The following is a 27,979-nucleotide window of genomic DNA, read 5'->3' on the forward strand; positions in this document are numbered from 1 at the left end:
ACAATTAAATTTTCCAATTAATTATTTAGGAGTTCTATTATCCTCAACCATGGTCCGCCCACCAAAAATTCAAATACGAGTAGATCAACTCAAATCACTTAATGACTTTCAAAAGTTATTAGGAGACATAAATTGGATAAGGCCTTATCTAGGTATACCAACAGGAGAGTTGGGACCTTTATTTGATATCCTAAAAGGTCCATCAGATCCAAATTCACCCCGAATGTTAACGCCTGAAGCAAGAAAGGCATTAAAAATCATTGAAACATATATGGAAAATATGCATTTGGATAGAATTGATATAAGTTTGCCTTTATTATTTATTGTACTACCAACAAAAAATATTCCTACAGGAGTATTTTGGCAAGAAGGCCCATTATTATGGATACATTTATCTTATTCTCCTAACACTATTCTTACTAGGTATCCTGAGGCTGTAGGACAATTAATACTCAAAGGAATAAAAGCAGCAAAGGGAGTGTTTGGAATTTCTCCCAATAAAATTATTACTCCATATACTATGAATCAAATTGATGAGTTAGCTAATGAGTTAAATACTTGGGCAATAATCATGTGCAAATCTAATGTTTCATTTGATAACCACTTACCATCTAATCCTTTATTGTCTTTTTGGTCATCGCATCCTGTAATTTTTCCAAAAATGACAAGAAAAACACCTATCGGGAATGCTCCAAATATATTCACTGATGGATCAAATAATGGTACAGCAGCAATAGTTACACCTGATCAAACTTTTACATTTTTAGTACCCAAACAATCAGCTCAAAAGGTAGAGCTTAAGGCAGTATTACAGGCTTTTGTGATGTTTAAAAATTCTGTATTTAATTTATTTTCCGATAGTCAGTATATAGTTAATGCTATCGTATCCCTTGAAGATGCTGGTAGGATTTCCCCTTCCTCTACTATTTTCTTTTTGCTTTCCACTATACAAAGTCTAATCTGGGACAGAAAAGATCCATTCTTTATAGGACATATCAGGGCACATACAGGATTGCCTGGAGCCCTTAGTTTGGGCAATGATTTAGCAGATAAAACTACACATGACATACATATTTTCTCTACACTAGAAGAAGCTATAAATTTTCATAAAAAGTTCCATGTCAATGCTAATACTTTACAAAAGCGTTTTAAAATAACTAAGGAACAAGCTAGACAAATAATAAAACAATGTCAAAATTGTGTGACCTTTTTACCACAAGTTAATCTTGGAGTCAATCCTAAAGGATTGATACCTAACCATATTTGGCAGATGGACGTCACACACTTGCCAGAATTTGGAAAATTAAAATATTTGCATGTTACAGTTGATACTTCTTCTGGATTTTTGATGGGCTCCCTTCATGCCGGAGAAAAAACTAAAGATGTTATAGCTCATTGCTTACAAAATTTTGCCACTGTGGGCGTTCCAAAACAGTTAAAAACAGATAATGCCCCTGGTTATACTTCTACCTCTTTTAAACAATTTTGCTCATCATTTGGCATTACTCATATAACAGGAATCCCATACAATCCACAGGGACAAGGCATTGTTGAAAGAGCTCATCAAACTATTAAAATGTACTTATTAAAGCAAAAAGAAGGAATTGGGAAGGGGTATATATTCCCCAAAGATAAACTTAAAATAACCCTTTTTACTCTAAACTTTTTAAATTTGGATTCCGCAGCACTAAGCCCTGATGAGAGGGGGAGATGTTGAGAGCCACAGCCGAAGGGGCTCCAGCAAACTTTCAGACTGCCAGCTGATGACTGGCTCACAGCGGCCCCAGCAACACCTAGCTGATTGGCTCCTCTGTGGAGATGCTCATTGAGCTGTTTCCCTGCCCTTTCAGACTACCAGCTGATGATTGGCTCACAGCAGCCCCAGCAACAACTAGCTGATTGGCTCCTCTGCGGTGATGCTCATTGGGCTGTTTCCCTGCCCTTTCAGACCACAGAGCTGCTCATTGGGGGACTTTTTTGGCTCCGCCCATGCAACCCAGCCAATCGGCCTCAAGAGCAGGAGGATTGTGGGAGGAAGAGGTTGTTGGGTGTGTGGCTTGTGGGAAGCCGGTGGTGGCAGTTGGGCTCTGAGGGTTTTATTCCTGAGGAGCTGTTTTGTTTATCTTGTGTAGTTCTAAAAATAAAGTTAGTTTCTTTTGACAAGTGGCTCCTGAATTGTGCCCAGCCAGACTGCGGCACTGTACCATTGTTGATGTTCTCTATTCCATTTCTGCTCTAGCTTGGAGAGTGACTGCATGAAGAAAAGAGACCTCATTTAATTTTAGAAGGTAATAATGAATAAATAATAATTAAATAATAATGTGTTAATTCTGAGTCCATTCTTCAATTTCCCCCATTTAAGATAATATGATCAAAAATAAATTTATTGTTGAGCAAGTCCTCTTCAAAATGTTACCACTTAATTTATGGATCAACATTCAGACTTGATATGCAAACACTGAAAATACAGTCTTGCAAGATGTGGGCCATGATCTGTCAGAAAGGAGGCTCCTCTCAGAGGTGGACATGCCCTGAAGATGCCTTCCTTTGCCTTATATTGGTCATTGCTTTTGTGGATCATGAAAAGTCTTGGGAAGTGTGAGGGGAGCTTGCATGGTGGCTCACACCATATCAATAGCTACTTTCAAAGTAAATATGAATCTTTGTCCTATAAACATCCATTTAAGCATTCCAAAATTTTAACTGTGGAATGGTTGTATTTTTACATATTGTCTGAAGATCACCCCTGTTGAACAAATTGAGCATGTAGTTTTAGTTATATTACTTCTGAAATTCCATTGAAATGCCCCCCAAAATAGAAAGCAGATGGGATCAAACCAATTAGAAAACCAGAGAATTACACAGCCTGTGCATGCACGTGTGTGAACACACACACACACACACACACACACACACACACATACACACAATCTGGAGGCTATTCTTTCTTTTACCTCTCAATTGATTTAGACCGAAGTTCCAAGTTACAAAAAGAGCCACCAAAGAGAACAAAGGAATGAATATAATAAAAGCAATTCTGGAGAAAGTTTCTTCTGGGTTAAAGAAAGGTCTAAGATTTTACTTCAAAGTGTCTGCCATCACAGAAAGGCAAGTGCCACATATTTTCTTTTCTATGGGGAAGCTAAAAGGAGTGGACCTAAAAGTAGGCTCAGTGGCCAGAGAAAGACAGTTGTTTTAAGATGGAAAATGACTAGCAAATTTCTCATCATCCCACTAGGTTTTAGAAGGCAATGGAGAAATGGTTTTCAAGTTCTGAGGGATTTCTTTTTGAACTAGAGTTCTATTTCCAGTTAAAATTATAATTTTAATAGAATTATCATAAAATCCTCCATAGGTAATTCAGAAATAAAATTTAGTATATGTGTATAGTAGAGTGTGGAAGAGATAGTCATGGATCTATAGAACCAGGCCAACCCATTTAAGGGAGGAGCATTGAGGCAATCCTCAGAAAGAAATTGCACTTTGACTTGTTGTTGGTTCCAAAGAGGGAGAACAAGCAGGCTATCCTTACAAGGCCCAATCCTAGTCTCATGTACAGCCAGACTTACAAATAGCACAAAATTAACATGTAGGGTATCCACAGTAGTGTCAGATAACTACCTTTATGTATAATGATTCATACATAATCATATTCACTCAATGTGAACATGCACATTCTTTGTTTAAAAAAATATAATTTTTTATTGTTGTTTATTTTTTTTATGTGGTGATGGGGATTGAACTCAGGGCCTCATGCATGCTAGGCAGGTACTTTACCACTGAGCTATCTCCCCAGCTCAAACATGCACATTCTTATATGAACTCATCAAAATAATTCTGTATATAGCCTGGCATGGTGGCACATGACTTTGATCCCAGTGTCTCAGCAGGCTGAAGCAGGAGGATTGCAAGTTCAAAGCCAGTCTCAGCAAGTTAGTGAGGCTCTAAGCAACTTAGAAAGACTCTGTTTCAAAATAAAAAAATAATAATAAAGAAAGAAAGAAAAAAAAAAGGGTAGGGATGTGGTTCAATGGTTAAGCACCCTTGGGTTCCAATCGTGGTGTATGTGTATATATATATATATATATATATTTTTTTTTTTTTCCTCTATATTTAAAGGAAATGCACACATATTTATTCAGTCAACATTTATTGATCAACCATTACATTCCATATATTGTGGAGGATCCCTGCTAGAGGCATAAAGAGGAACAAGAAAAGACAATCTCCTGAGGAACAGATTTTTTAGGGAAATGAATATGCACATTGGATCATTAAAATGCAGAAAATAACATGACAGGATGAACAACCTGGCTTCTAAAAAGTGGGAAGCTAAAAATGTGTCTAGAATCTCATTTGTTTTAAACTTTTATACATGAAAAAAGGAAAATTACCAAGTTACTGTTAAATATATGAGTTACTAAAGGTGCACACATTTTGCAAACATAATCATATTATTATTCATACTAATGCACTAGTGTCCATGGAGAAGAGTTAAAGGCAATTTGTAATCTCAATGAGGCTTAGGTGAATGAATGGATTTGTTGGAGAGAAGAAGAACATGGGAACTAAATGATTTAAGAGTATGAAATAACAAAAATCACAATTTTGGTTAATTTTTATGGGCCAATTCTGCTTCAGTACTTAGAGTTTATCTGAATGGCCCTTAGGAGCCTTAAAGGAAAATAATCCTTTACAATAAAAACAGTGATTTTTAATATAAAATTGTAGATGAATAGAAATTCAGATGTTCAAATGTTGAATCACAACAAATAAATTATTCCCTTCCACATCTACATCTCTTTATAGAACTTTGTCTGTACTTTTCCTTCTGACATAATATTGTTCTTCTGAAATAATTTATATGAAAATGTTGTGCTCCAGATAGCTCTAAGCAACCTGACTGCAGTCTGAGACTCACTCTTCTTTTTCACTTACTCTCTGACTCCCTGGAAGTAAATACACAATCCACAGTTAGTAAAGTTGTAAACAAATGGTATTTATGATGCTATTATTCTTTCCCATTACAAAATATTGAATGGTATATTGAATGGTACTATAATTAATATATTTCTTTATTTATTTTTCATGGCTCTTAAATTGAACTTTCAGACCCACAAACCTGAATAACAGATAGTGCAGACTCCTTTGGACCTCTCTGAGCGAAGAGCCAGCACCTAAGTTTCTCTTAGTTGCATTCACTTTTATAAAGGAAATTGACATGAAAGAATGGAGAAATGATATGTCCAGGATTTTAAACTAACATAAAGAAATAAATGCCAGAATCTAGAATTTAAAAATACATTTCAATAGTTCATTCATATCTATTCTCCTAAATTTTCTCAAGGATACTACAAGGAAAGGCTTACTAACCAAAGAAAACTAAGCAGCCCAAGACCACATTGATAAATGGCAGAGTTGCTGTTGGATTTTCGACATTTCTGCCTCTGAGGTCATGCTATTTGCGATACAATTGGGTTTTAATGTTATATTTACCAAAGACCATTGCACATGAATTTAAGTGTTCAGATCAAATTGAAGCATAATTTAGTTATTTCACATTTGGAGATCTTGCACATGTATGACCAGTTCTTCTCCCCACGATGTATCTGAAGTGAGTCTCTTTTTGATTCTCCCAAATTAAAATAAGAAGCTACTCAAGAGACAAGTTTATTATTGAGGAATTCTCTCTCAAGACTTCACCAGTGACGATTAGTTTGATGGCTTTTCGAAACCAAGGATAAAAGAAAGCATAAATCAAGGGATTCATTGCTGAGTTATAGTAGGCAACCCAAACTAATATTTCATAAACATACGTGGGTGTGATGAAACCCAGGAAGGCATCGATGACGGAATCGATGAAGTACGGCAACCACGATATCAGAAATGCTATCACTGCGATTCCCAGCGTTTTGGCTGCTTTTCTCTCCCTCTTGGCCACTCTGTCTTTGTAGCTCTCTGAAGATTTTGCTGTTTCATTGCTCATGCTTTCAATTTTCCTAGCCTGTTGTTTAGCGATGAGGAAAATCTTGGAGTAAACTGTTACCATCACAAGCATGGGCACAAAAAATAATAGAAAATCTATCAAAACCCAACTCTGATTCACTGCAATTTGACAGCCTCCCACACAGGTGAGAGCACTTACTAGCTCCTCCAGCCCAACTTCATTTGCCCCTGTATAGAGAAGGGAAAAGCTGTAAATAATTGAAAAGAGCCAGGAGAAGGCAATACAGATGCCAGAAACAGATGCAGTGAACTTGGTTGGATAGATCAGAGGGTCTGTAACGGCCAAGTATCTGTCAATGGAGATGAAGCACAAGTGGTAGATAGAAGCATAACAGAATGACCCCTCGAAACAAGAGTGGAATTTACAGTAGCTGTCCCCAAAATACCAGCAGCTCTCCACCGACCTGACCATGCTGAAGGGCATCACAGTCACTCCTACCAAGAAGTCAGCACAGGCCAAAGAGGCGACCAAAAAATTGGCTGGAGAATACAATTGCTTGAAATGAAGAATTGAGATCATCACGAGCAGGTTTCCAAAAACAGCCAGCAGAGCCCCAAAGCCAAACACTGCATACAGAATCAGGCGGGGGACTGGAGAGTAGGGGGTTTTGATACAGGACGTGTTCAAGTTCTCATAGCACAGCTGGACTGCTGAAGGAGAGGTCAGATCGCCACTCATGACTTTCTGTTTTCATACGTGGGAAAACTGTCATCCTCTGCAGCCAAGTTTATTATTCCAGTTTTTGAAAATCTCAACAACAACCAAAAAGATATAAAATAGGTCAATAATTGTTAGTACATTTTGTCCCTTTTTCTTGGTACTTACAAATCCTTATTTTCATGTTTGGAAACTGAATCATATCCTCATCTCATAAAATTATTTCCTTTCTAACTTACAAGCAACCGACTTTCATTATTATGGAAAAGGCTATTTACTAATATTTTTTTAAATATTTATCTGCTTTGCCCAGTTCCTCACATCTGAGAAGTGCTTCTCTTTAAAAAGAATGATCTGTTTCACATGAATGAATACCCCTTTTATTAGCATTCTTATCCTGACTTAACAAAGCCAGGGCAATGCCAAGAGCCCTCTATCCCCTCAGGAAAGTAACCTAATGATTTTGAATACCTAAGCCCCCTGAGATTGAATCCCCATCGTGCAAGTTCTGGCAAATAAGAAACTTTTAAATATTTATATTTATGTCAAAACCCAATTAATGCCCTCTTAATTTTCTGATGAATACGATCTTTTCCTGAAATGGAAATTATACCTGTCCTGAAAAAACTTTGTTCAGAATTTGAAAGCCATATTGTTTGCTCTTGTTAATTATTGGATAGTACGTTTCCATTTTTATGAGAACTGTTTATTAATGATTCTCAAGTTGACTGCCACTAAAACTCCTTCAGATATGCCCTTTGTTCCTTTGTACACTAATTTGTGTCAAGGAAATAAAATTCAGACTCTTAGTTTATTATATGGAATGTTACAGGTTTAATTTTAATCATTCTGTTTGGAAAAGTAGAGTACAAGGTGTTTTCCTCGTGGAATCAAATAAGGGATGTGTAAGTACAAACCCAAAGTAGTTCCTTTTAAGGTTTATTTGTTTTAGTGAGAATTATTGGAAGGGTGTTTTTAAAATAAAATGTAGAAAAAATCTTCAGAATGTAGAAATTCCAATATATGAAAATTCCAATATATGACTCCATTCACCTTTGACGCATTTTCTTTTTCTCTTAGAATTCCAGAGCAAGGTTCATGTTAGGCTTTAAGAAGATTTTTCTGGCAAATGATTCTTGGAAATTTTTTAATTGGATTTTTAATATTAATGTATAACTTATATTAGACAATTTCTTACTTTTAAAATCTGTTCTAGAAAATTTGAAATATTGAGGCTGGGATTGTGGCTCAGTGGTAGAGTGCTTGCCTACATGGGCAGGACCCAGGTTCGATCCTCAGCACCACATAAAAATGAATAAAAGTTTCTTATTTGCCAGAACTTGCACGACTTTTAAAAAAATTGAAATAATTTTCATTTTTAACATACATGAGCACACACATTCCCTTTAATTTGAAATTAACACAGAATTTTATTATTTTAACATTTGCTTTTGTGTAGAACAAGGAAAGGCAATATATTTTAGAATATATTTATGGAACTATAAACAGAATGAATATATTTCATACACATATAAACAACTTGTTTCTTTTTCTATTGAGCAGTGAATTTTACTACTTTATAGACTTTATTTTTGGAATTTAAGTGTTTTTTATAGGTTTTTAAAGGATGTACAACATGATGCTTTTATGTACATATCTAAAGTAGAATGATTCTTGTTCATAAAATTTAACATATACATTTCCTTTGCTAGTTATAGTTTTCTTGTGATCAGAATATCAAAATATATCATTTTTATTTTTACTAATATTAATGCTTTGCCCAATGCTGCAAATGTTTTCTTAAGATTTTATTGGCCATTAATTCTGTAGATGATATTTTAGATCTTCATACATTTCAATGCTATGCAGATTTCTAAAGCAAATTATGTTAAATAATTGGAGATAATATTGATGAATATTTCCAAGTAAAGGAAAAGTTTTCTGGATATCATAATCTTTTGAATTAATGCTCTCTGTTAACTAAATAAATAGCAATCAGATGTCAGCATTCTAATTTAAATCTGCCTCATTTACCTATAGGCTTCCTGGGTTGGTCAGTTCATTCTCCAGAATTCCAACAGAATAAGTTTTAATATATGGCCAATTTCCCAGGTTCCCAGGCCTAATCTATTGTTTCCTTATAGATCCTAATCACTGAAACCATTTCTCACTCTCAATCCCTTGGATTGAGATCTATCTACTCACTGGTTTGGGCCTCCTGACTAGGACCTGGCATTTGTGACTTTGCCTTTTTTCCCAAGTCCCACAAAGCTCAGGCTGAGCTCTGACTCATTTTGTGTCTCCCCCATTCTTTCTTCCTTATCTGAAGCTGAACATCCCTTTTGTCCTTTTCCAGACTTGGATCCTGCATACCTGTCTCCTGGGCCTTCCATGTGGAAGCCATACAGAGAAGATTTGCCTTTCAGTGTCTCCAAAACTCCTGACCACAAGATTAGTGACTAAAAAACACATAAGAAGGTTGTTGAAAACAGAACTGGGCAAAGGGAAAGGGTGAGTCTAGAAAACCTAGTGGCAATAATAGAATTCAGGAGTTCCCATTTCTAATATTCCTCATGTCTGGACCATTGGAAAAATCTGTCCCTCTGACTGCTGTCTTGTGTCAGCTCACATTCCCTAACGTGCACACAGTCTGTATGGAGCCATGTCAGTGTGGTTCAGGCCTCTGGTAACAGCTGCCAGGGCTCATACTCTGTCTTATACTCTTGCTCTTCTTGCTTCCGTGCACACTGGCTTGATCTCCAACTGCCAGCAATGAAACGTTTTCCCCAAGGTCTTGCTTTTACATCAAATCTGCAGAGTTGATAGCTCTTGGCAGTGGCTCTTATCCAATGAATGACAGGAGTTGGTGTATAAGTTCTCTAGCTCTGTTACCAAGTAGAAGGGATGACTCTAAGGTCTGTGCCTTTCACTGGTTGCCCCTTTCCCCTGTAGGAGTGTTGCAGGAATCAGGTAAGTAGCGGCAAAGTGTGCTCAAAGAGTGGGAGAAACCGAACTTTATTTTACACTAGCAGGCTCAGAGGAGATCAGCTCCAGACACTGAGCGCCCCTTACCAGTTTTTCACAACATTTATAGGCTATCTAGTGTCATAAATTTTCTAGTCTAAAACGATACATGGTTGACAAGGTTTCAAAAATGATTTATGATTGTGTGTAACCATTTTCAGGCAGGAGGTGTGCTTACCTAAGCAGAGCTTGATAAAGGAGACTTGCTCCTCTAGCCAAGGCTTTTGGTCTGGAGTCTTCACAGGGGTATTTACACTTCAAAGGAAAGTAGTTAACTCCTAGGGGAAAGTCCTTGACAATCTAAAAGGTAGGAGTGAATGGTGCTAATTAGGTTCCTGGAAACCAGCTGGCTGGAAAGGTGAGGGAAGGGGAACTCTCCCTTTCCCAGGCTTAATTTTCATGGATAGTGTCCTTAGTTTATTTTGTATCCAGTCCTGGTTTAGTTACTCATTAACAGAGGAACTGCTCTCCCTTCAGCCAGAGGCACCTTGCCCTGGCTGCTTCATCAGCTTCTCACTCTCTTACATCTGTGCTAATCTTTCCTTCACTTTCTCTCTCTCTCTCTCTCTCTCTCTCTCTCTCTCTCTCTCTCTCTCTCTCTTTTTTTTTTAATTGGTTGTTCAAAACATTACAAAGCTCTTGACATATCATAATTCATACATTAGATTCAAGTGGGTTATGAACTCCCATTTTTACCCCAAATACAGATTGCAGAATCATCCACATTTTTACATAATGCCATATTAGTAACTGTTGTATTCTGCTTTCTATCCTCTACTATCCCCCCTCCCCTCCCCTCCCATCTTCTCCCTCTACCCCATCTACTGTAATTCATTTCTCTCCTTGTTTATTTTCCCATTCCCCTCACAACCTCTTATATGTAATTTTGTATAACAATGAGGGTCTCCCTCCATTTCCATGCAATTTCCCTTTTCTCTCCCTTTCCCTCCCACCTCATGTCTCTGTTTAATGTTAATCATCCCTCACTGAACTCTCAAAGTTCTGAGATTGATCATATTATACTATATATGTATACAAATATGTCACAATGAACTCCACCTTTATGTATAATTATAATGTACCATTACAAACTTTTTGGGACTTCATTTTACCATATTAACAAATTATTGAATTATTTCTTTCTATGATAACTAGCTATAGGTTTCTGAAGGAATGGATTTTGTGAGTTATTCTTATAGTTTCAATAACTTCTAACTACAGCACATAATTAATGTTTAGTGAAAGGAGAGTTAGAAAATCTTAAAGATCTGCTCAAAACATGAAAAAAAAACTTTAATAATTTTACATTGTAATTCTCAAGATACATTAATCACTTTAAGTTGTAGTTCCTAACAAATAAATGCTAAGTCATAGTATCATTAGGTCAATAATAATATGTCACGATATATTCTCAAAAGATATTTACCTTAAATTAAAACATGCAAACAAACAGACACAGCTAATTTCAATGCTCATATGAGAACTTAGATATGTGAAGTGGCAACTCAAATTTTAGTGTTTTTATTTTATCACAAATATTGAAATGATAGAATAAATTTACAAGGTATATTCCCCAACTCACTCTATCATATATAAAATTAGACTTTGCAAAAACATATGAACATGTATTCATGCCAGATTACCTAAATTCTTTTGTAATCTGCATGAGTCTTTTTGTTTTATGTCAATTTGTGCAGAACTTCTTACAGCTTTTTAGTGACTTCATAAAATTCTATTACATATATAGGTATAATTTATTTAACTTATCCCATATTAATCTAGGGGTTTATTCCCATTAATAGATGAGAGTTATACAATAAACATCTTTGTCATTATGAGGTTGGGGAATCTTTACCTGGCTCTTTTCTTAAAATAAAAGGGATATAAGGTAAGGTACTTAACAATATTTTTTTTGCAAATGCCCTATAGCCATTTCTTTTTTTTTTTTTTGTATGGTGCTGAGGATTGAACCCAGAATCCAGGCCTTGTGCATGCAAGACAAGCACTCTACCAACAGAGCTATAACCCTAGCCTGCATTATTATTTTTTTATCTACAACAGTATACAAACATTGGATAGCATTTATAGAAAACGAAAAGAAAATTGCCCTACATTAATACTAGGAGATACAATATAAAACCTTACAGAACAAGGAAAACAACCTAATCTAAGACAATCACTCTGCAATAGCAATTGCAGAAGTTGTACTATTTGCTCATGGTTATTCCCGCATTTGTAAAAAAGAAAAAAAAAAAAAACTCCCAAAATACAAAATGTGATTCCATTCTGAGCCTGAAATGGTTGCTGTATATAACTAAGAGTCCTAATAGGAGCGGAAGAAAGACTGGACCCCTTCAAAAAAAACCTCAAATTTCTAAAAATTAAAACCAAGTAAATTCAGGGTAGAGGAAGGCACAGGTTCAAAATGTTGACAGGGAAGAAGGAATGGAACCTTTGGAAGGCACAGAACTGAAGCATGAATGGAAGGCCTTCAAGGGGAAAATAATCAATCACAGAGCAAAGCAAGGAACTAGGCAGGTTTGCGGAATCTGGGAAGTGTGCATCTTGTGTCAGTTATCATTTAGTAAATAATGTTTCTCTCAAATGCTTCAGGATGTTTATTTCACCAAGAAGCCACTAGCATGAAGGTTATGCTGTAGAATTGAGGTGACATTTCCCCTCTTCAATTTAATGTATCATATGCATTTCCTGTGTTAACTGTCATAATGCCTGGGAAATTCCCATGATGTCAATGAATTCCTCTATCAAAGTTAGCTGATTTAGAAAAATAAATGTATGGTTGTTGAAAGGTCTTTTAGTACATGGCTGGTCATAGTAAGTTTTATTGATCTCTTAAACCAAGGGTATTATAAAGTATAAGTCAAAGAATTTAGAAAAGAGTTACCATAACTAAACCAGCAAAATACCTCATAAACATAGGAAGGACTTATAAAATCACCAAAGAATCAATCAATGAATTGAATACAGAAACCATGAGATGACAAAGGCTACCACTGTGATTCTAGGGTTTTGGCTGCTTTTCTTTCTCTCCTGGCCACCCTGGTTTTGTAACTCTTTGAGGATGATTTGCTAATATTTTTAACCCTTTTAGCCTGTTTTTCTGGCCACGTAAAAAATATTACTATACAAAATTATTAAAATAGAGGTAGGAGTGAAAAATAACAGAAAATCTGCCAAAATCCAAATTTGATGTATAGTAGGCTGACAACCTACTATGAAGTTGCGGCACTGGATAATCACTCCACTCCATCATCACTGACACCTGTGTAGAACACAGCACCTCTGAACACCAGGCACAGGGTCCAGGAGATGCCAATGCAAATTCCCAGCACAGACACTGTGGATTCAATAGGATAGACCAAAGAGTCAGTAATAGCACTGTACCTGTAGATGAAGATAAAACGTAGGTGGAAGAGAGAAGAGTAAAATTCCACATCACAGCAAGTGTGAAAACTGCAGAAATGTCTCCCAAACTATCTGAAGGATGAGGTGCAGTCTGGCTTCTTCTACCAAAGCAGATCTGGATGGTCTTTGCAGGTTCCATCTCCTACAAAATGACCATGGCTTTCACGATGGAAAAAGGAATGTTGACCATTTCCTAAACTTATAATGTGCCCAATACTGCCAGGAGCCATCCATGAACTGTGCATGAACCAGATCAAAGCCATCAGGCAGGAAAGCCTAGTATCAGGAACTCCCAGCACAATCCTGCTGGTTTGGGAATTCTGGGTTCACTTGGCTTCCTACCTAGCTCCATTGAAAATTCAGCACAGCTCATTTATTGATTGGGTTGTTTGTTTTTTTGGTGTTTTTTGTTTGTTTGTTTTGCTTTGTTTTTGTTTTTTGTTTTGAGCTCTTTTTATCTCCTGGAGATTAGTACTCTATCTGACCTGCATGTGGCAAAAATTTGCTCCAAATGTAGGCTCTCTCTTCACCTCATTGATTGTTTCTTTTGATGAGAAGAAGCTTTTTAGTTTGAATCCATCTCATTTATTGATTCTTGATTTTATTTCTTGTACTTTAGGAGTCTTGTTAAGAAAGTTGGGGCCTAATTCAATGTGATGGAAATTTGGGCCTACTTTTTCTCTCTATTAGGCGCAGGGTCTCTGGTCTAATTTCTAGGTCCTTGAGCCACTTTGAGTTGGGTTTCGTGCATGGTGAGATATAGGTTTTTTGTTTGTTTTGTGTTTTTTTTTTTTTCATTCTGCTGTATATGGATTTCCAGTTCTCCCAGCACCATTTGTTGAAGAGGCTATCTTTTCTGCAATGTATATTTTTGGCACCTTTGTCTAGTATGAGATAACTGTGTTTATGTGGTTTTGTCTCTGTGTCTTCAATTCTGTACCATTGGTCTACATGTCTGTTTTGGTGCCAATAGCATTCAGTTTTTGTTCTCTCTAATAAGTGAATGCTAATCCATAACGGTGGTGGTGGGGCATGGGAAAAATAGAGGAACTCTGATGGGACAAAGGGGAGGGAGAGGTTGGGAAGGGGTATGGGGGATAGGAAAGATGATGGAATTCGATGGACATCATTACCCTAGGTATATGTGTGACTGCACATTTGGTGCGATGCTACATCGTGTACTAACATAGAAGTATAAAATTGTGCTGCAACTGTGTACAATGAATCAAAATGCATTCTGCTGTCATATATACCTAATTAAAAAAATAAGGTGCAGCACAGCATCAGAGATGGGGTGACCTGCTGGAGCCATACAGCCTCTCGGAGATGAGTGTGACTTGCCAAAATGCCAACCAACTTGTTTATTTCAAGACCCCTGCCACACAGAGAAGCAAGCACCAAAACAAGATTACCCAAACTCCTGCCGCTGAAACTTTTGATGAACTCTCCCATAAATAAAGAACCAGAGCCACTTTTTAGTTGTTCAGTTCCAGCTCCTATCAGGACTAGAAGACCTATCAGGCACTCTTTTTTAATTAAATTTCTGTCTCTGTTATTTCTTACTAATTATTTCAGACTTTCTATTTCTCAAGCAGCTCACACCTCCTGAGCAGGAATCTACCCTGGTGGGGTACTGGCCTCCCGGCAATACAGCACATCTCCTCCAGGCCTTGGAAGAGCTATGAATCCGGTGATCTCTTTTGCACAAGCTACAAAGCACCTATTTGTTACCAATTTCACAGTTTCCTGGTTTGGTTATTTTAGACTTGAGAATCAACGTATTATAATTGGTTCTTTCTCTATCTCTGGGGAAAAAAAAAGTTACACTTTTGGAGAAATCCAGATGTTCTTAATTCTACTTCTCAAGAGATTTTGCTCTATCAAACTTTTCTTCCCAGTATTATTTCCATCTTTTCATCCCTTCATCTCTCCTTAGTCTCCTGCTGATTTTGTCTGTGCAGGAAATTAGAAACACTCTGCAGTTCTTGTTCAAACTCTGCCTTATCACAGTTACTTGATATTTCTGAGTTCAATATGACTGCAGAGGGCCCGATTGACATTTCACACCAATTTTCTTGGAATCTTGGTCATAGTTCTTATCTTGTGGTTGCTAATCAGTCCATTGTACAGGTAATGTGCTGCTTAAAGAGTAGTAGGAATTCCAAAAAGCTGCATAGGAAATTCCTATAAGTCACAATGCACAATTCACATGTGCAAAGCAGGTGACTTTTATACACATACACACACACACACACACACACACACACACACACAGGATTGAACCCAGGTCTACTTTATCACTGAGCTACATTCCCAGACTTTTTTATATTTTATTTTGTGATAGGGTCTTGCAAAGTTGCTTAGGGCCTCACTTCATTGCTGAGGCTGGCCTTAAACTTGGGGATCCTCCTGCCTCAGACTCCCAAGTCACTCAGATTAGAGAGAGGTCTGCACCACCACACCCAGCAGATGACTTTATCTTTAATGCCACCTTCATGATAGCAGTAGCAAGCAGCTTTTGAATAACTCCTATGTCTAGGTGGTCTACATGCCTTTCATCTATGTTGAAAAAACTGTCAGTGAAGTAGATCCTCAGATACTGGTTCTGCATTACTCATCCAACTTTAAGCATTTGGGGATCATGATATACTACTTTAGACCTTTTTATTATGACCTATAAGACTTAAACTGTTTTCTGTATTTTCAAAACTCAAAATTATTCTCTGGATATTTTCTATTTACCAGTTTTTGTTCACTAATCCTCTTTTACAGTTTTTAATCTGCTCTTAAGCTATAATTAAACTTTTTATTTCAGTATTTTCCATTTTGCTCTTTATATGTTTCAGTTTTCTGTTGAAATTTCTTTTTTAAGATCCAAGGCTGTTAGTCCCAACATCCAGGTCCTTGATGGGTCTTTCTTTCCACTTAGTGTTCAGTTAGTCCTAGCTCATGGAATGCTTTGTTATTTTCATTGAGTACTGCTGATTAGGTATGAAAACTGCAGAGAATCTGAATAATGTTGTTTTGCTTTCTTCCAGGGAGGATTTAGATTTCTTCAGCCTGGCAAAGTATAACCAGAACAGGTATTTGATGTGTCCAGTTTAAAGTTTAGAACTAGTGAAAGCTAATATTTTTCTGATTTTCCCTTAGTCAGAGGTCTCCCTTGAAATTGGGGTATTGGGGGTATTTTTTGGAGGATTGGGGTATTTACTTTGGTCTTCTTCTGTGGCAAACCCAAACTCCAATTTTTGCCTGACCAGCTATGTAAGAGTGCCAAAGCTCTACTTAATTTTATAGCAATTATGTTCTTCTTTGTCACTGTCTTTAACCAGGGAACACTGTCGAATCTGGAAAAATCCTTAAGGGCAAAAGCAATACAGTATGCTTCTCTCTCCTCTGCTAGTCTTATTTCTCCTGGGTCATGGCATCTCAAACACTGGCTTCTTTAATTCCTAAAACACAATTTCCACAATCTCCCTCCAATAGTTGCTTAAAATCAGTGACAACCTTAGGTCACCACTTTTGCTCAGTCTCTTTGTATCACAGAAGGAAGATGTTGCTGTGAATATGAATCTTTGCAGAAGGTGCACCTCATCTCCATGAGTGTTCTAAGTCTCTGTTCACCATCTTCTCACTTCATTGTACCTGGTAACACATGCTCCTCAGAATAGGGTAAGAGAGGGAATGTAGGGTATCAGGATAAGTCATCTGAGGTAATGACACATTTCCTTTATATTGTAGAATTTTTATAAATGACTACAATAACTTTAACCTTCCCTTAAGCTCAACAAAATTTAAAACAGCATTCCTCTTAACTCAAGGCCCCTGACAAACATTTAGAAAAATTGAAATTCTAAACACTTCTTCAGCCCCTTTCAGATGTAAAACTCTATGAAACCTTTTTGACAGTTTTACAAACCAGGAATATCTTTTCTGAGCACCTGGAAGCCATTGATGGTAATATAAACATCTCTATCTCCCAGTCTCTGTGTAATGTAGGGAAGGAGCTTAGCTTCAGAAAGTGCCTCACTCCAAGTTGAAAAGCTACTTCCTGTTGTCAAGATAGGAGAAAGTTTACTTTCCTTTTGGTAAGGCCAATCAGCAAACAGAGGTGGCCACAACCTCCTCACCCTTAGTTCTCAAAAACTCTCCAGCCCTAGTTTTTGTGATGTTGAGTTTATTAGACTAGAGTTCTGGCCTTTCTCCCCTACTGCAGTAGTCGTGGATGAAGTGTTCTTTGTCCAGTGAAAGTTTTTGCTTTGACATAATATAAAACATACTACAATGTTCGTCAGTTGGCAATTGTATGCAACAAACACCAATTCTTAAGTTCATTTAACATTAAGCATTTGTTTCTTACACATTTAACTAAGACTGAGCCAGATAGACACTAAGCTCCAGCAACTTAGGAGAAGGGTGCTTTGTCATTGCTACAGTGTGTTTCCTGTATCTCTCATCCTCCTCAGATCTGAGAGAAACCAGAGCATGTGCTAGTGATGAAGGCAGAGGTTCAATAAAGCAAGCAAAAAGAGTAAGGCTTCATAAGACCTGGGCTCAGAACCTGCACACGGTCACTATTGTTCTCACTCTTCACTTGAGAAGCTGCAGAGTTATATGACAAAGGGCATATTACAGTTAAGGGTGAATAATTCAAAAATTAAAGCAACTACAAAGTATTAAGGATTGTGTCCTTTCCTATAGGATGCCATAGAAGAATAGGAAGGAATGAATTTTTCCCACCTTGTTTGTTACCTGCAGAAAAGACACCACAGTGCCAGATCCTGCCTGCACATTGGGCAATATCAGAAGCCATTCAGTACAGCTGATTGTGGCCTGAGTCTTCTTGCTAAGAGCAGTGGCCAAATCTGACTGCCCTGAGTAGTGAGTGAATCAGTATCTCCTGGTTACATGTAAACCATTTTCAGCACATTATTATGCCATTGGTTGAGAAACTCTGCCTTATATATCTAACAGCCTGATGACCCATCAGATTTGGACCAACATTTTCAATAAGTTTTATATTTTCTCAACCCATATCTCTAATCAGCCTTGATATGATGTATTACCACCCTCAAAATGATGCTATTATTTGCTGTGTTGTTGTGGCATACTCAGAGAGACATTGCTAGAATTGTTCATATCTCTCTTCAAGAAAGCGGTCTGAACTGCTTAGGCATCCTAGTTTAAATCACATTGATCTGGAACATTGATAATATATTCTTCAGGGCATTTGAGCAAGTGGTACCTAACACATAGGAGGCTTGGTAAGATGTGTGCTTACTAGAATTTTGGAGATAGGCCATTTTAAGATTCAGGAGCCATCAATAAAGTTGTTAAAGAAGACCCATTCAAATTAAAGGACAAATTATAGCATCTTGTATGTCTCCTCCAGCAAAGAAGGAAACACAATCCCTGATAGACCTCTATAGGATCTGGAAACAGCAGATTCCATGCTTTGGAATACCACTCTGGGCTGGGGATGTAGCTCAGTGTCTAGAGTGCTTGCCTAATATGAATAAGGCTCTGGGATAATTCCCTAAACTGGGGCGGGGGGGAGAATACCACTTTATTCCATACAGTGGGTAACAAAATTGTCTGCCAGATTTTTGTGGGGCCTAGAACAGGGTCTGACTGTACAGTGAGATGGAAATATAGTATAACAGCTATGCAAATTGACAACTCTGTGGTTCTAGAGATGTTAGTTGCAGAAAAAGTTGCAGTATAGATGTTATGGGAGGCTCCACTGGAGAAATGCAATGCACTTCCCTGGGGTTCTAGAACAAGGCTAGGCTATTTTCAGTGGCAGATAAAACACTTTTTTTGAAATATGGTTCTTGGTGTGCTACTAACCCCAGGTGGTGATTGAATATTTCACCATATGACATCAAGTGATTGCGTCTGAATGAAAAGAATGAATAAGACATTATTACCCTATGTACACATATGATTACTCGAACAGAGTGAATCTACATCATGTCCAACCAGAAGAATGAGAAATTATACTCAATTCATGTATTATGTATCAAAAGACATTCTACTGTCATGTATAATTAATTAGAACAAATTTTTAAAAGATTAAAAAATTTTATTTTTAAAAATTTAATTTATTTAGCAAATTAGCAGGTCGTCTCACTGGTGCGAAAGGATATAACACGAGCAAGTTACACCTGGAAATGTAGGGGAGCTCCTAGGAGAGAGTAAAAAGTAGAAAATGGGCAGATAGAGGACAGCCAAATGGGTTTGGCCTACTTCACAAATTTAACTAGCATGTATCATTACAGGGACCTTGTATGTTGTTATTGTTGATATGGTCTGTAAAGCTTAGCTTAGTATTGACCTTAGGAAATGATGAAATATTGCCCTATGGCATTAGACTCATGTATACCTGTGGTGTGTGTGTGTGTGTGTGTGTGTGTGTGTGTGTGTGTGTGTGTTTGAAAAGAATAAAGTATAAATGTCAACTCCCATGTAATGTCTGGGAGAATCATCTCTGACTTATTTCTGGAAATACTGGTTTTTCTAACTGGTTCACAATGTCAGTAAAGCATTGATTTTTGAAGACAGACTCAACAACTCAGCTCCAAAATGTAGTACATGGAATCTCTTCAAAGCTTAACACTTTGTTAAAAATTCCTTTAATTGAACTGGGTGTGTAGTTGCATTTCTATAATTCCAGAAACTTGGGAGGAGAGGTAGAAGAATTGCAATTTGAAGGGCAGCCTCAATAGCTTAGCAAGACCCTGCCTTGAATAAAAAATAAAAAAGGGGCTGCAGATGTATTAGGTGGTAAAGAGCCACCAGGTTCAATCCACAGTACTGCAAATAATAATGATAATAATAAATAATTATTTTACTTAATATCAACAATAAGAAAAACAAAATGCTAAATCTAAAAACCAACATAAAAAGAATGGAATATAGGCAGTTTAAACAAATATCATTTTATTTATGTAGATATATTATCATTAATCTGTTTATTTGGATTTCTGCTATCTCTCATGGAGATGTAATTATTAATTTGACATGAAGAATTTACCTTTGAATTCATATCATTGTTTGAATCAGACAAGACACTCTTTCAACAGAACCCTGCTGTTTCTCCTCAGCTCTGATTTCTAATTATAAAAGAATATATTTTTCAACATTGTGTACAATACTCAAATTGTCTGTTTGGCTAACAGAATTATGGGATTTCTGAAAATCAATCTTAACAAAGGTATGTTTTGAAAGTTCCTTGAATAAAACAATCTATAAAAGTCTTATCTCAGAATATTTATAAGACATGAAACAATATCATAGAAGTGAAATAAAGAAGAAAGTAGTAGAGTTTTTTTAAATGTAAAAGGACTAATAGATCCTTATTGGCAGGTGAAAATAAAGGATAACTGATCATTAACTTAATTGAAAAATATCCTTATAAACTTAAAAGTGCAAGGCAGTGTGTTAGGTACTGAAATAATGAACACAGAGTTTCTGGAAATAAAAAAAATACAATAACATGATATTTTTAGTCAACCCCAAATTATGATTTATAAAGTACAGAAATGTACCTGTGTATAGATAAAAATGTTTCAAAATTATTGCTTATGTACTTCAACATAATTAATTTTTAAATTTAGTATATGGAGAGGGGAGGTAATGAGGAAATATAGGTCAAATGATGCAAAGAAGAAAAACCATAGTGTAAATAAGCCTAGAGATCTAACCTTGCAAGAGGAGTCTCATTTATGAAATTCTATTACATTAGGGACTTCTGTTAACATTAGTAGATTTTAGCAGTTCTTTTAACAACAAAGTAGCTATGTGACACAATTTATAACATTTCAGTAACAATGTCACTATGCTTATAGATCCCATATAATATGTCATTCACTTCAAATATATACAATAAAATGTATTTTAAAATAAATCATAAAAATAAAGGAAAAAGTATTGTAGGTAATAAATTTTTAGGCATCCAAAGGCATAAAGACATCACTTAATACTCATGTCAAATAATTTGATTTTTAAATTAATATTACTAATGAGTCACTGCTTTTTTGAATATAAATGCAAAGCTGAAATGTCATTGTTTAAGACTGACCTTTAAATGGGCTGCAGTGAGTCAACAATGAAGAATGAGATATAAGTCAAAAGCATGATAAATAAAAACAAGAAAAGTATTTTCACAGGTTTTAAAAACATCATGACCTCATAAATTCCAGTTAAGCATCTACTAGTTCATCAGTAATAAATAAACTCTGTTACAGTAATACCAAATCAGGAGTGGTATTGGGAAGCAACAGTGACCAGTTTATTGTTAAATTGTGTGTACAAATTTGTTATGACAAATCCCACTATGATGCATAATTATAATGCACCAAAAAATGATGTTTTGAAACAAACAAAAATCAGTAATTCCCAACCACCTTGGTAGCTCTCTCAGAGAACCTAGGTGTTAATGATGGGCTATAGTATATTTTTTGTTTGTTTATGTTTTTATTTTTCACTATGCTGGGGTTGGCAACCAAGGCCTCACATATGCTAAGCAAACACTCCACCACTGAGCTAAGCCCCCATCCCCTATGATGTCTTATAACTTGTTCTTGATGGGTTATTCATAGTCCTACCACCAAATAATTGGGAAAGTTACCCTAATCCTGACTGAAACTGAGACAAACCATAGTAATTCTTTGTAACTTCCACAGATCATTTCTAAATTCATAAAAATATACAGAGGTCCACATCATGTACTTGTTGTAGTCTTAGTACTACCTAATTGAGAAAACACACATGGACTATTATGGATTAAGTTATTATGGTTTAAGCAAGACCTTAAATAGATATATCTTTTATCAATCACAACAATCTTGTATTTTTAATAATAGAACATATATGTGAGAGGCATGGCATTTCTATGGCTACACCCCAGGCATAAGGGGATTGCAACAGTTCTGCAGCCTCCCTTTGGCTGAAGCAAACAACTTGGGAACCAAAGCTCACCAAGATTGAGATACCTAGCTCAGTAATTTTTCTCAAGGTCAGATGTTATTTTGCAGAGTCTTGCAGAGTGAAGTTGTTTTCCATCTTCAGCGTGTCCATGGCTGTGCAGTAACTTGACTTGCAGCTGTCAAAAACATTTACAGCTCATTTGTGTGAATAAATGAGGTTCAGAAGAGAGGAGTGGAACTGTACTAATAGTCCAGTTCATTTTGAGGAAAATAGACAAGAACTTTTGACAAAAGACTTCCTTTTATAATTAAAACTAACACACTACAGCAATACACGCATACCAATGTTTTTATTAGAGCAACTTACAATCACCACATTATGGAACCAAATTAGGTCTCCATCAACAGATGAATGGATAAAGAAAATGTGGTATACATGCATAATGAAGTGTTATTAAGCCATAAAGTATTAAAAAATTATGTCATTTGCTGGGGAAAAGAAGAAACTAGAGAGCATCTTCTTAAGCTAAATAAGCCAGACTGCAGAGTCCTATTTTGATCTCCTACCTAGAAGCTAGAGAGACAAATGGAAAAAAGTATCTCATGAAATGTAAGGGAGACTAGTAGGGTAGAGGAAGAAGATCAAGGAGAGAGAGAGGAGGAAAGAAAAAGGTGAAATACTAGAGACTGAAACTGATCAAATTAAGTTTATTCATGTTGTACATTTAATTTCATCATAAGCACATAATTTTGAAACTATCTTTAGCTTCCTTCCACTTAATGCTTACACTTTTTCTGAAAATACACTTATGTTTGATGAACTACCCTTTAAAATTTCTCCACTTAAAATAAGTTTTATGGCTTTTCTAAACCAAGGGTAAAATAATGCATATATTAAAGGGTTCATGGCTGAGTTATAATAAGCACACCAACAGCAAATTTCGTAAATGTAGGCAGGGGTGATAAAGCCTATAAAAGCATCAATTAATATGTCTATTATGTATGGTAACCATGAGATCAGAAATGCTACCACCGTGACCCCTAGGGTTTTGGCTGCTTTTCTCTCTCTCCTGGCCACTCTGGCTTTGTAATTCTCTGAAGATGATTCTGTTTCACTACTACCCATACTGGTTTCAATTTTTATAGCTTGTTGCTTAGCTACCATAAAAATATTACTATATAGAATGACTATAATGAGGGTAGGTATAAAGAATAACAGAAAATCTATCAAAACCCAATCTTGATTGACAACAATTTGACAGCCACCTACACAGTTAAGTGCACTTACTAAGTTTTCCATACCATCATCACTGATACCTGTATAGAACACGGCACCACTGTACACCAGGGGTAAGATCCAGGAAATGCAGATGCAAATTCCTGACACAGATACTGTGAACTTGAAGGGATAGACCAGAGGGTAGGTAACAGCAATGTACCTGTCGATGGAGATGAAGCACAGGTGGAAGAGAGAAGAGTAGCAAAATGCCACATCACAGCAACTGTGAAAGGTGCAAAATTTGGCTCCAAAGTACCAGCAGGTCTCCACGGACCTGACCATGCTGAAGGGCATCACAGTCACTCCCACCAAAAAGTCAGCACAGGCCAGAGAGGCGATGAGGAAATTGGTTGGAGAGTGCAGCTGCTTGAAGTAGAGAACAGAAGTCATCACCAGCAGGTTTCCCAGCACAGCCAGCACAGCCCCAAAGCCAAACACTGCATAGAGAATCACCCGGGGCCCTGGAGAGTAGGGAGTTTTAATACAGGACCCATTCAGGTTCTCATAGAAAAGCTGCAAAACTGGTTGGGAAAAGTTGCTTGTCATGTTTTGCAATTTGATGCTTGTGGTATTTCTCCCTTCTGTGGTAGGAAATATTTATTTTGCGTCCTGAAAATTAAAAAGAATCAAACTGCATATCTGAGCAACTACCTAGGAATCTTGCCTCAGAGTGTATCATTTTTCCATTTTATTTATGAAGAAAGTTAAATAAATGTTAAAACTCAAAAAACCATTCTCTCTTTAATCATATAGTTATTTCTGTCTAAACTGCCTAGTTAATCCCAAATCTACTGTGAATTTTCATCAGCCTAGGAATCACATTATGTGAATAATTGAAGAAATTTTGCTACTCAAATACCTGGTTCTTTACACCTGTGAAGCTCTTACTTGCAAAGGATAATTACATATAATGACATATTTGAGAAGTCACCTTTTATTAGGTTTGCATCTCCCAGGATGCTTTAGGAAGTGAGCCAATCAGGTTCACTCATCCTAAATCCCCCCCCACAAGAAATCCCTACAGTGTAAGGTGTGAATCATGAAAGGAAACTTACTTTTGATGATTCTAATTAATAAGTTCTTCTGTAAAACATGTTTCACTGTGCTCTGCTAATTTCTAGAAGCATTTCTGATTTTCATAACAAAAAGATTTCTTCAAATTCAACTGCCCCAACATAGCTTAACCCAATATTTTACAATATCATTACCTATTATTATTTGCAAGTGTGTCCACATAATTTGCAAAACTCCATGCAAAATAAAAATTAATAAGGGAAAAGAAACATTTTCAAAAATGCAGAAAAAATTTGTCATGAAAATTTCTGAAGTATAAACCCTTTTTCTTAAATTTATAGCCTTTCTTAACCTGTCAATTTGCTATTTGCTGTGTAAAGTCCCATCTCCTTGAGTACAAAAATTTTTGTGGGGTAAGTAAAGAATATCACAGTTGTCTGAATGCCCTACCCCCAGCATGCATGTGACCCACCCACTACTAGGTTTCCCTCTTGTCAGTCTCTGAGCCAATATACCAAGGCCAGGATCAGGGGAAAGAAGATAACTTAGGCATCTTTCTTACTCTTGGACTTGTCACTAAACCAAAGGCAGAGAGGTGACCCCCTCACCCCAAGAAACTGCAATCTTCAAACCAGAAAGAACTTGATACCTGCACTGTGATGGTAAGTGACTTAGCCCTGCTAAGATACCCATTAAAGAGTTATGAATCTACAAGCCTGAGATGGGAACAGTAGCCTGTGCCTAGAGCTGAGACTTCAGAGGGAACTCCTCACCACAACTTTCTCCATCTGGTAACTGGACCTCTGCAAGGGTGGTAAGAAAGTGGCAAGGTGGCCAGGAAAGGAAAAAGATTTGGGTGCTATGAAGTGGAGATGCAGGTAAACAAGAATCCATCAGGAAGCAGGGGGTATGGTGTAGGGCAAGACCATGGGTAATTGGAGGTTTCAAGCATCTAGTACATACTTTGTTGTCCCTTTGGATTTCATCAAACAATACACAAATTCAAAGACAAAATTGCTAAGACATTCAAGCTGCGTGTGGTGACACATACCTGTGATGCCAGCTACTCAGGAAGCAGGAGAACTGAAAGTTCAAAGCCAGCCTGAGCCACTTAGTATGACCCTTCTCAAAAGAAAAAGAGTTGGTGGTGCAGCTCAGTGGCAGAGAGGCTCCCCAGCATGCCTGAGGCTTTGCGTTCACTACTGAAAAAAAAATTTAAGACAACAACTATATACTTCAAATCCCAATCATAAGGTTCTAAACCTCTGCACTAATTGCATAGCCAGAGAACCATCCTGCCTACTTCATTTCACATATTAAATATTCTATTTGTAATTGCAACTCGACAGTGAAGCAAAAAATACCCTTCACAGTAGCAATGGAAAAAGTTCCAGGCAGAAACGTGTAGAGGACTAAGGCCAGCCAGTTGTGATAATAATAGCCTTTGCTGACCCAGAGCCTGGCTTGAGAACTACTTTCAGGAATTTAGGGAGTTGGGAGAGAGATTAAGGGTTGAAGCTCCATAAAAGGATTTTACATCTGAGAAAGATGTTACCTTTGATCCCACAGAGCAGCAATCCAGTGGGAGGTGATAAAGACTCTTTTCTCCTCCACAGCAGTGTATTTAGAACTTGAAAACAGAAATATCATCTGTATCTTAGGATAAAAATATTTAAAAATATATTTGAATAAAAGTAGAAGAGTATATATTAAAGATGGAACACAAAAACAATCATTCAATTAATTATCTACCAAGTTCTTCTTGGTAATGCTATCATACATTCTTTATAAATTCTCAGACATAGCTTGATTTCACCACCTCTCAGTTAGTGACCTTGTCCCCCTGTATTCTGAAAATATGATGCATGAAATTTAAAGACTGAAAGGATGTAGGGGCTTAGGGCTGCATGATGGCGACAAGAGACAAGGGTGATTTTCAGGTTTTAAATGTGCCCCCCAAATGATACAGCATAGAGGAGAAAGAATACTTTTATAAGATAAAGATGATGGGTTGGGTATACTGTGATTGAAGGGGCTTGAAGCTAGAGTTCCTTACTAGGTAGTATTGTCACTAAGTTTTCAGCTTAGTAAGGAAATTGGGACAGAGATAGACAAGTGGGACTTTTTTACATTCTGGGGCTTTTGAAACCATGGGAGTGAATGCAAATGCCTGGTGCACACCTACCACAACACCAAGGATGCAAAGACTCTCGGTGTTTGTTGACTGGACAGAGTGTGCACAGTGAGAACAGAAGGAGCTAGAGGAGCACCAACTTCAAAGTTATACCTAAAAGAGAAAGAGTAGCAAGAAATACATATGGAAAAATAGGAAACAGACTCCATGGGATGAAAGATATTTGACAAAGAGGGAATAGCAAAGAGTGTCAAATGTTGTACATGTGTCAAGTTAAATAAAAATGGAGAACCATTGGTTGCCATTCACAATTATATTACTGATGAGACTAAAATTGTACTCATAGAAGTGTGGGGACAGAATCTAGATTGCAGTGAATTGAGAATGAATGGATATAGAAGAGGTGAAGGCAAGTGTTATGGTCTGATATGAGGTGTTCCTCAAAAGCTCATGTATGAGATAATGCAAGAATGTTCAGAGCCCAGCAGTGTGGCACACACCTGTAATCCCAGCGGTTCACTAGGCTGAGGCAGGAGGATTAGGTGGTCAAATCCAGCCTCAGCAATTTATCAAGACCCTAAGCACCTCAAAGAGAACTTATCTCTAAATAAAATATTTTTAAAAAGACTGGGCATGAGGCTCAGTGATTAAGCACCCCTGGGTTCAAACAATCCCTGGTACCCAAAGGGAAAAAAAGAAAAAAAGAATGTTCACAAGTGAAATGATTAGACCATCAGAGCTACAACCTAAGCAGTGGATTAATCTACTTGAATGTGTTAAGTAGGTGGTAACTTTATGCTGGCAGGGGGTGGCTGGAAGAAGTAGGTCAATGGGAGTATGCTCCTGGGGTGTATATATTTTCCCTGGCATCTAGACCAATCTTGTGTGACCCCTGCCTCTGTCTCCTTTCTGGCTGTCGTGTCCTTAACTACTTTCCTGTGCCACAAACTTCTGCCATAATGTTCTGCCTCACCTTAGGTCCAGAGTTATGCAGTAGGTATCATGGACTGAACCTCTGAAACGATGAATCAAAATAAGATTTTCCCCTTCTATGTTATTATTGTGAAGGTTTTTAAAAATTTTTTTTGTAAGTGGAGCAAAGCTGACTAAAACAACAAGTTAGATAATGAAGACAGACTGATACTGTTTAACTGTAAGGAAGAAGCAAAGTATATACTCATAGCAGGAGACAAAGATTCAGAGAGTAAGTTTCTATTTTTATTTTGTTTTTATTGATTTATCTGTTATTTTACTTTGAAATGATAGAAACTAAACTAGAATATGAAAGACTGAACTATAATCAAAATGTTTTATTTTCAAGCAGAAAACCATTCAGGCACAGATCTAGGCTCTGGGAGATGGTGTATGAGAGAGGAGAAACAGGACAGTTTCTTAAAGCCAAGAAGCCAGGAACTGCCTCTGTCCTATATCAGGAAAATGAAGTTTCCGAGTGGTGCTGATGGCACTGATAGTTGGGCTTATTGGTTAGGTGAGCATGGAATCCACAG

At 36.9% G+C, this 27,979-nt stretch overlaps 2 protein-coding genes and 1 pseudogene across 2 annotated transcripts; all 3 read right to left on the reverse strand.

Annotated features, from left to right (window-relative positions):
• Window positions 1-5,653: 5,653 nt before the first annotated feature.
• LOC143402316 (trace amine-associated receptor 7a) lies at window positions 5,654-6,726 on the reverse strand. The gene has a single exon (XM_076859721.2). It carries the CDS (start codon window positions 6,683-6,685, stop codon window positions 5,654-5,656), a length of 1,032 nt encoding a protein of 343 aa, XP_076715836.1. The 5' UTR covers window positions 6,686-6,726.
• A 5,742-nt stretch (window positions 6,727-12,468) lies between these two features.
• LOC143401820 (trace amine-associated receptor 6-like) lies at window positions 12,469-15,725 on the reverse strand (annotated as a pseudogene).
• Window positions 15,726-22,828: 7,103 nt separating this feature from the next.
• Taar8 (trace amine associated receptor 8) lies at window positions 22,829-23,869 on the reverse strand. The gene has a single exon (XM_076859722.2). The coding sequence runs from the start codon at window positions 23,867-23,869 to the stop codon at window positions 22,829-22,831; it is 1,041 nt and encodes a 346-aa protein (XP_076715837.2).
• Window positions 23,870-27,979: the final 4,110 nt, after the last annotated feature.

Source organism: Callospermophilus lateralis, chromosome 6 (genome assembly GCF_048772815.1).
Source record: "Callospermophilus lateralis isolate mCalLat2 chromosome 6, mCalLat2.hap1, whole genome shotgun sequence".
NCBI lineage: Eukaryota > Metazoa > Chordata > Mammalia > Rodentia > Sciuridae > Callospermophilus > Callospermophilus lateralis.

Excerpts from the sequence above, each read along its gene's own strand:
- LOC143402316 (XM_076859721.2), bottom strand. The coding sequence starts at position 6,685 with ATGAGTGGCGATCTGACCTCTCCTTCAGCAGTCCAGCTGTGCTATGAG.
- Taar8 (XM_076859722.2), bottom strand. The coding sequence starts at position 23,869 with ATGACAAGCAACTTTTCCCAACCAGTTTTGCAGCTTTTCTATGAGAAC.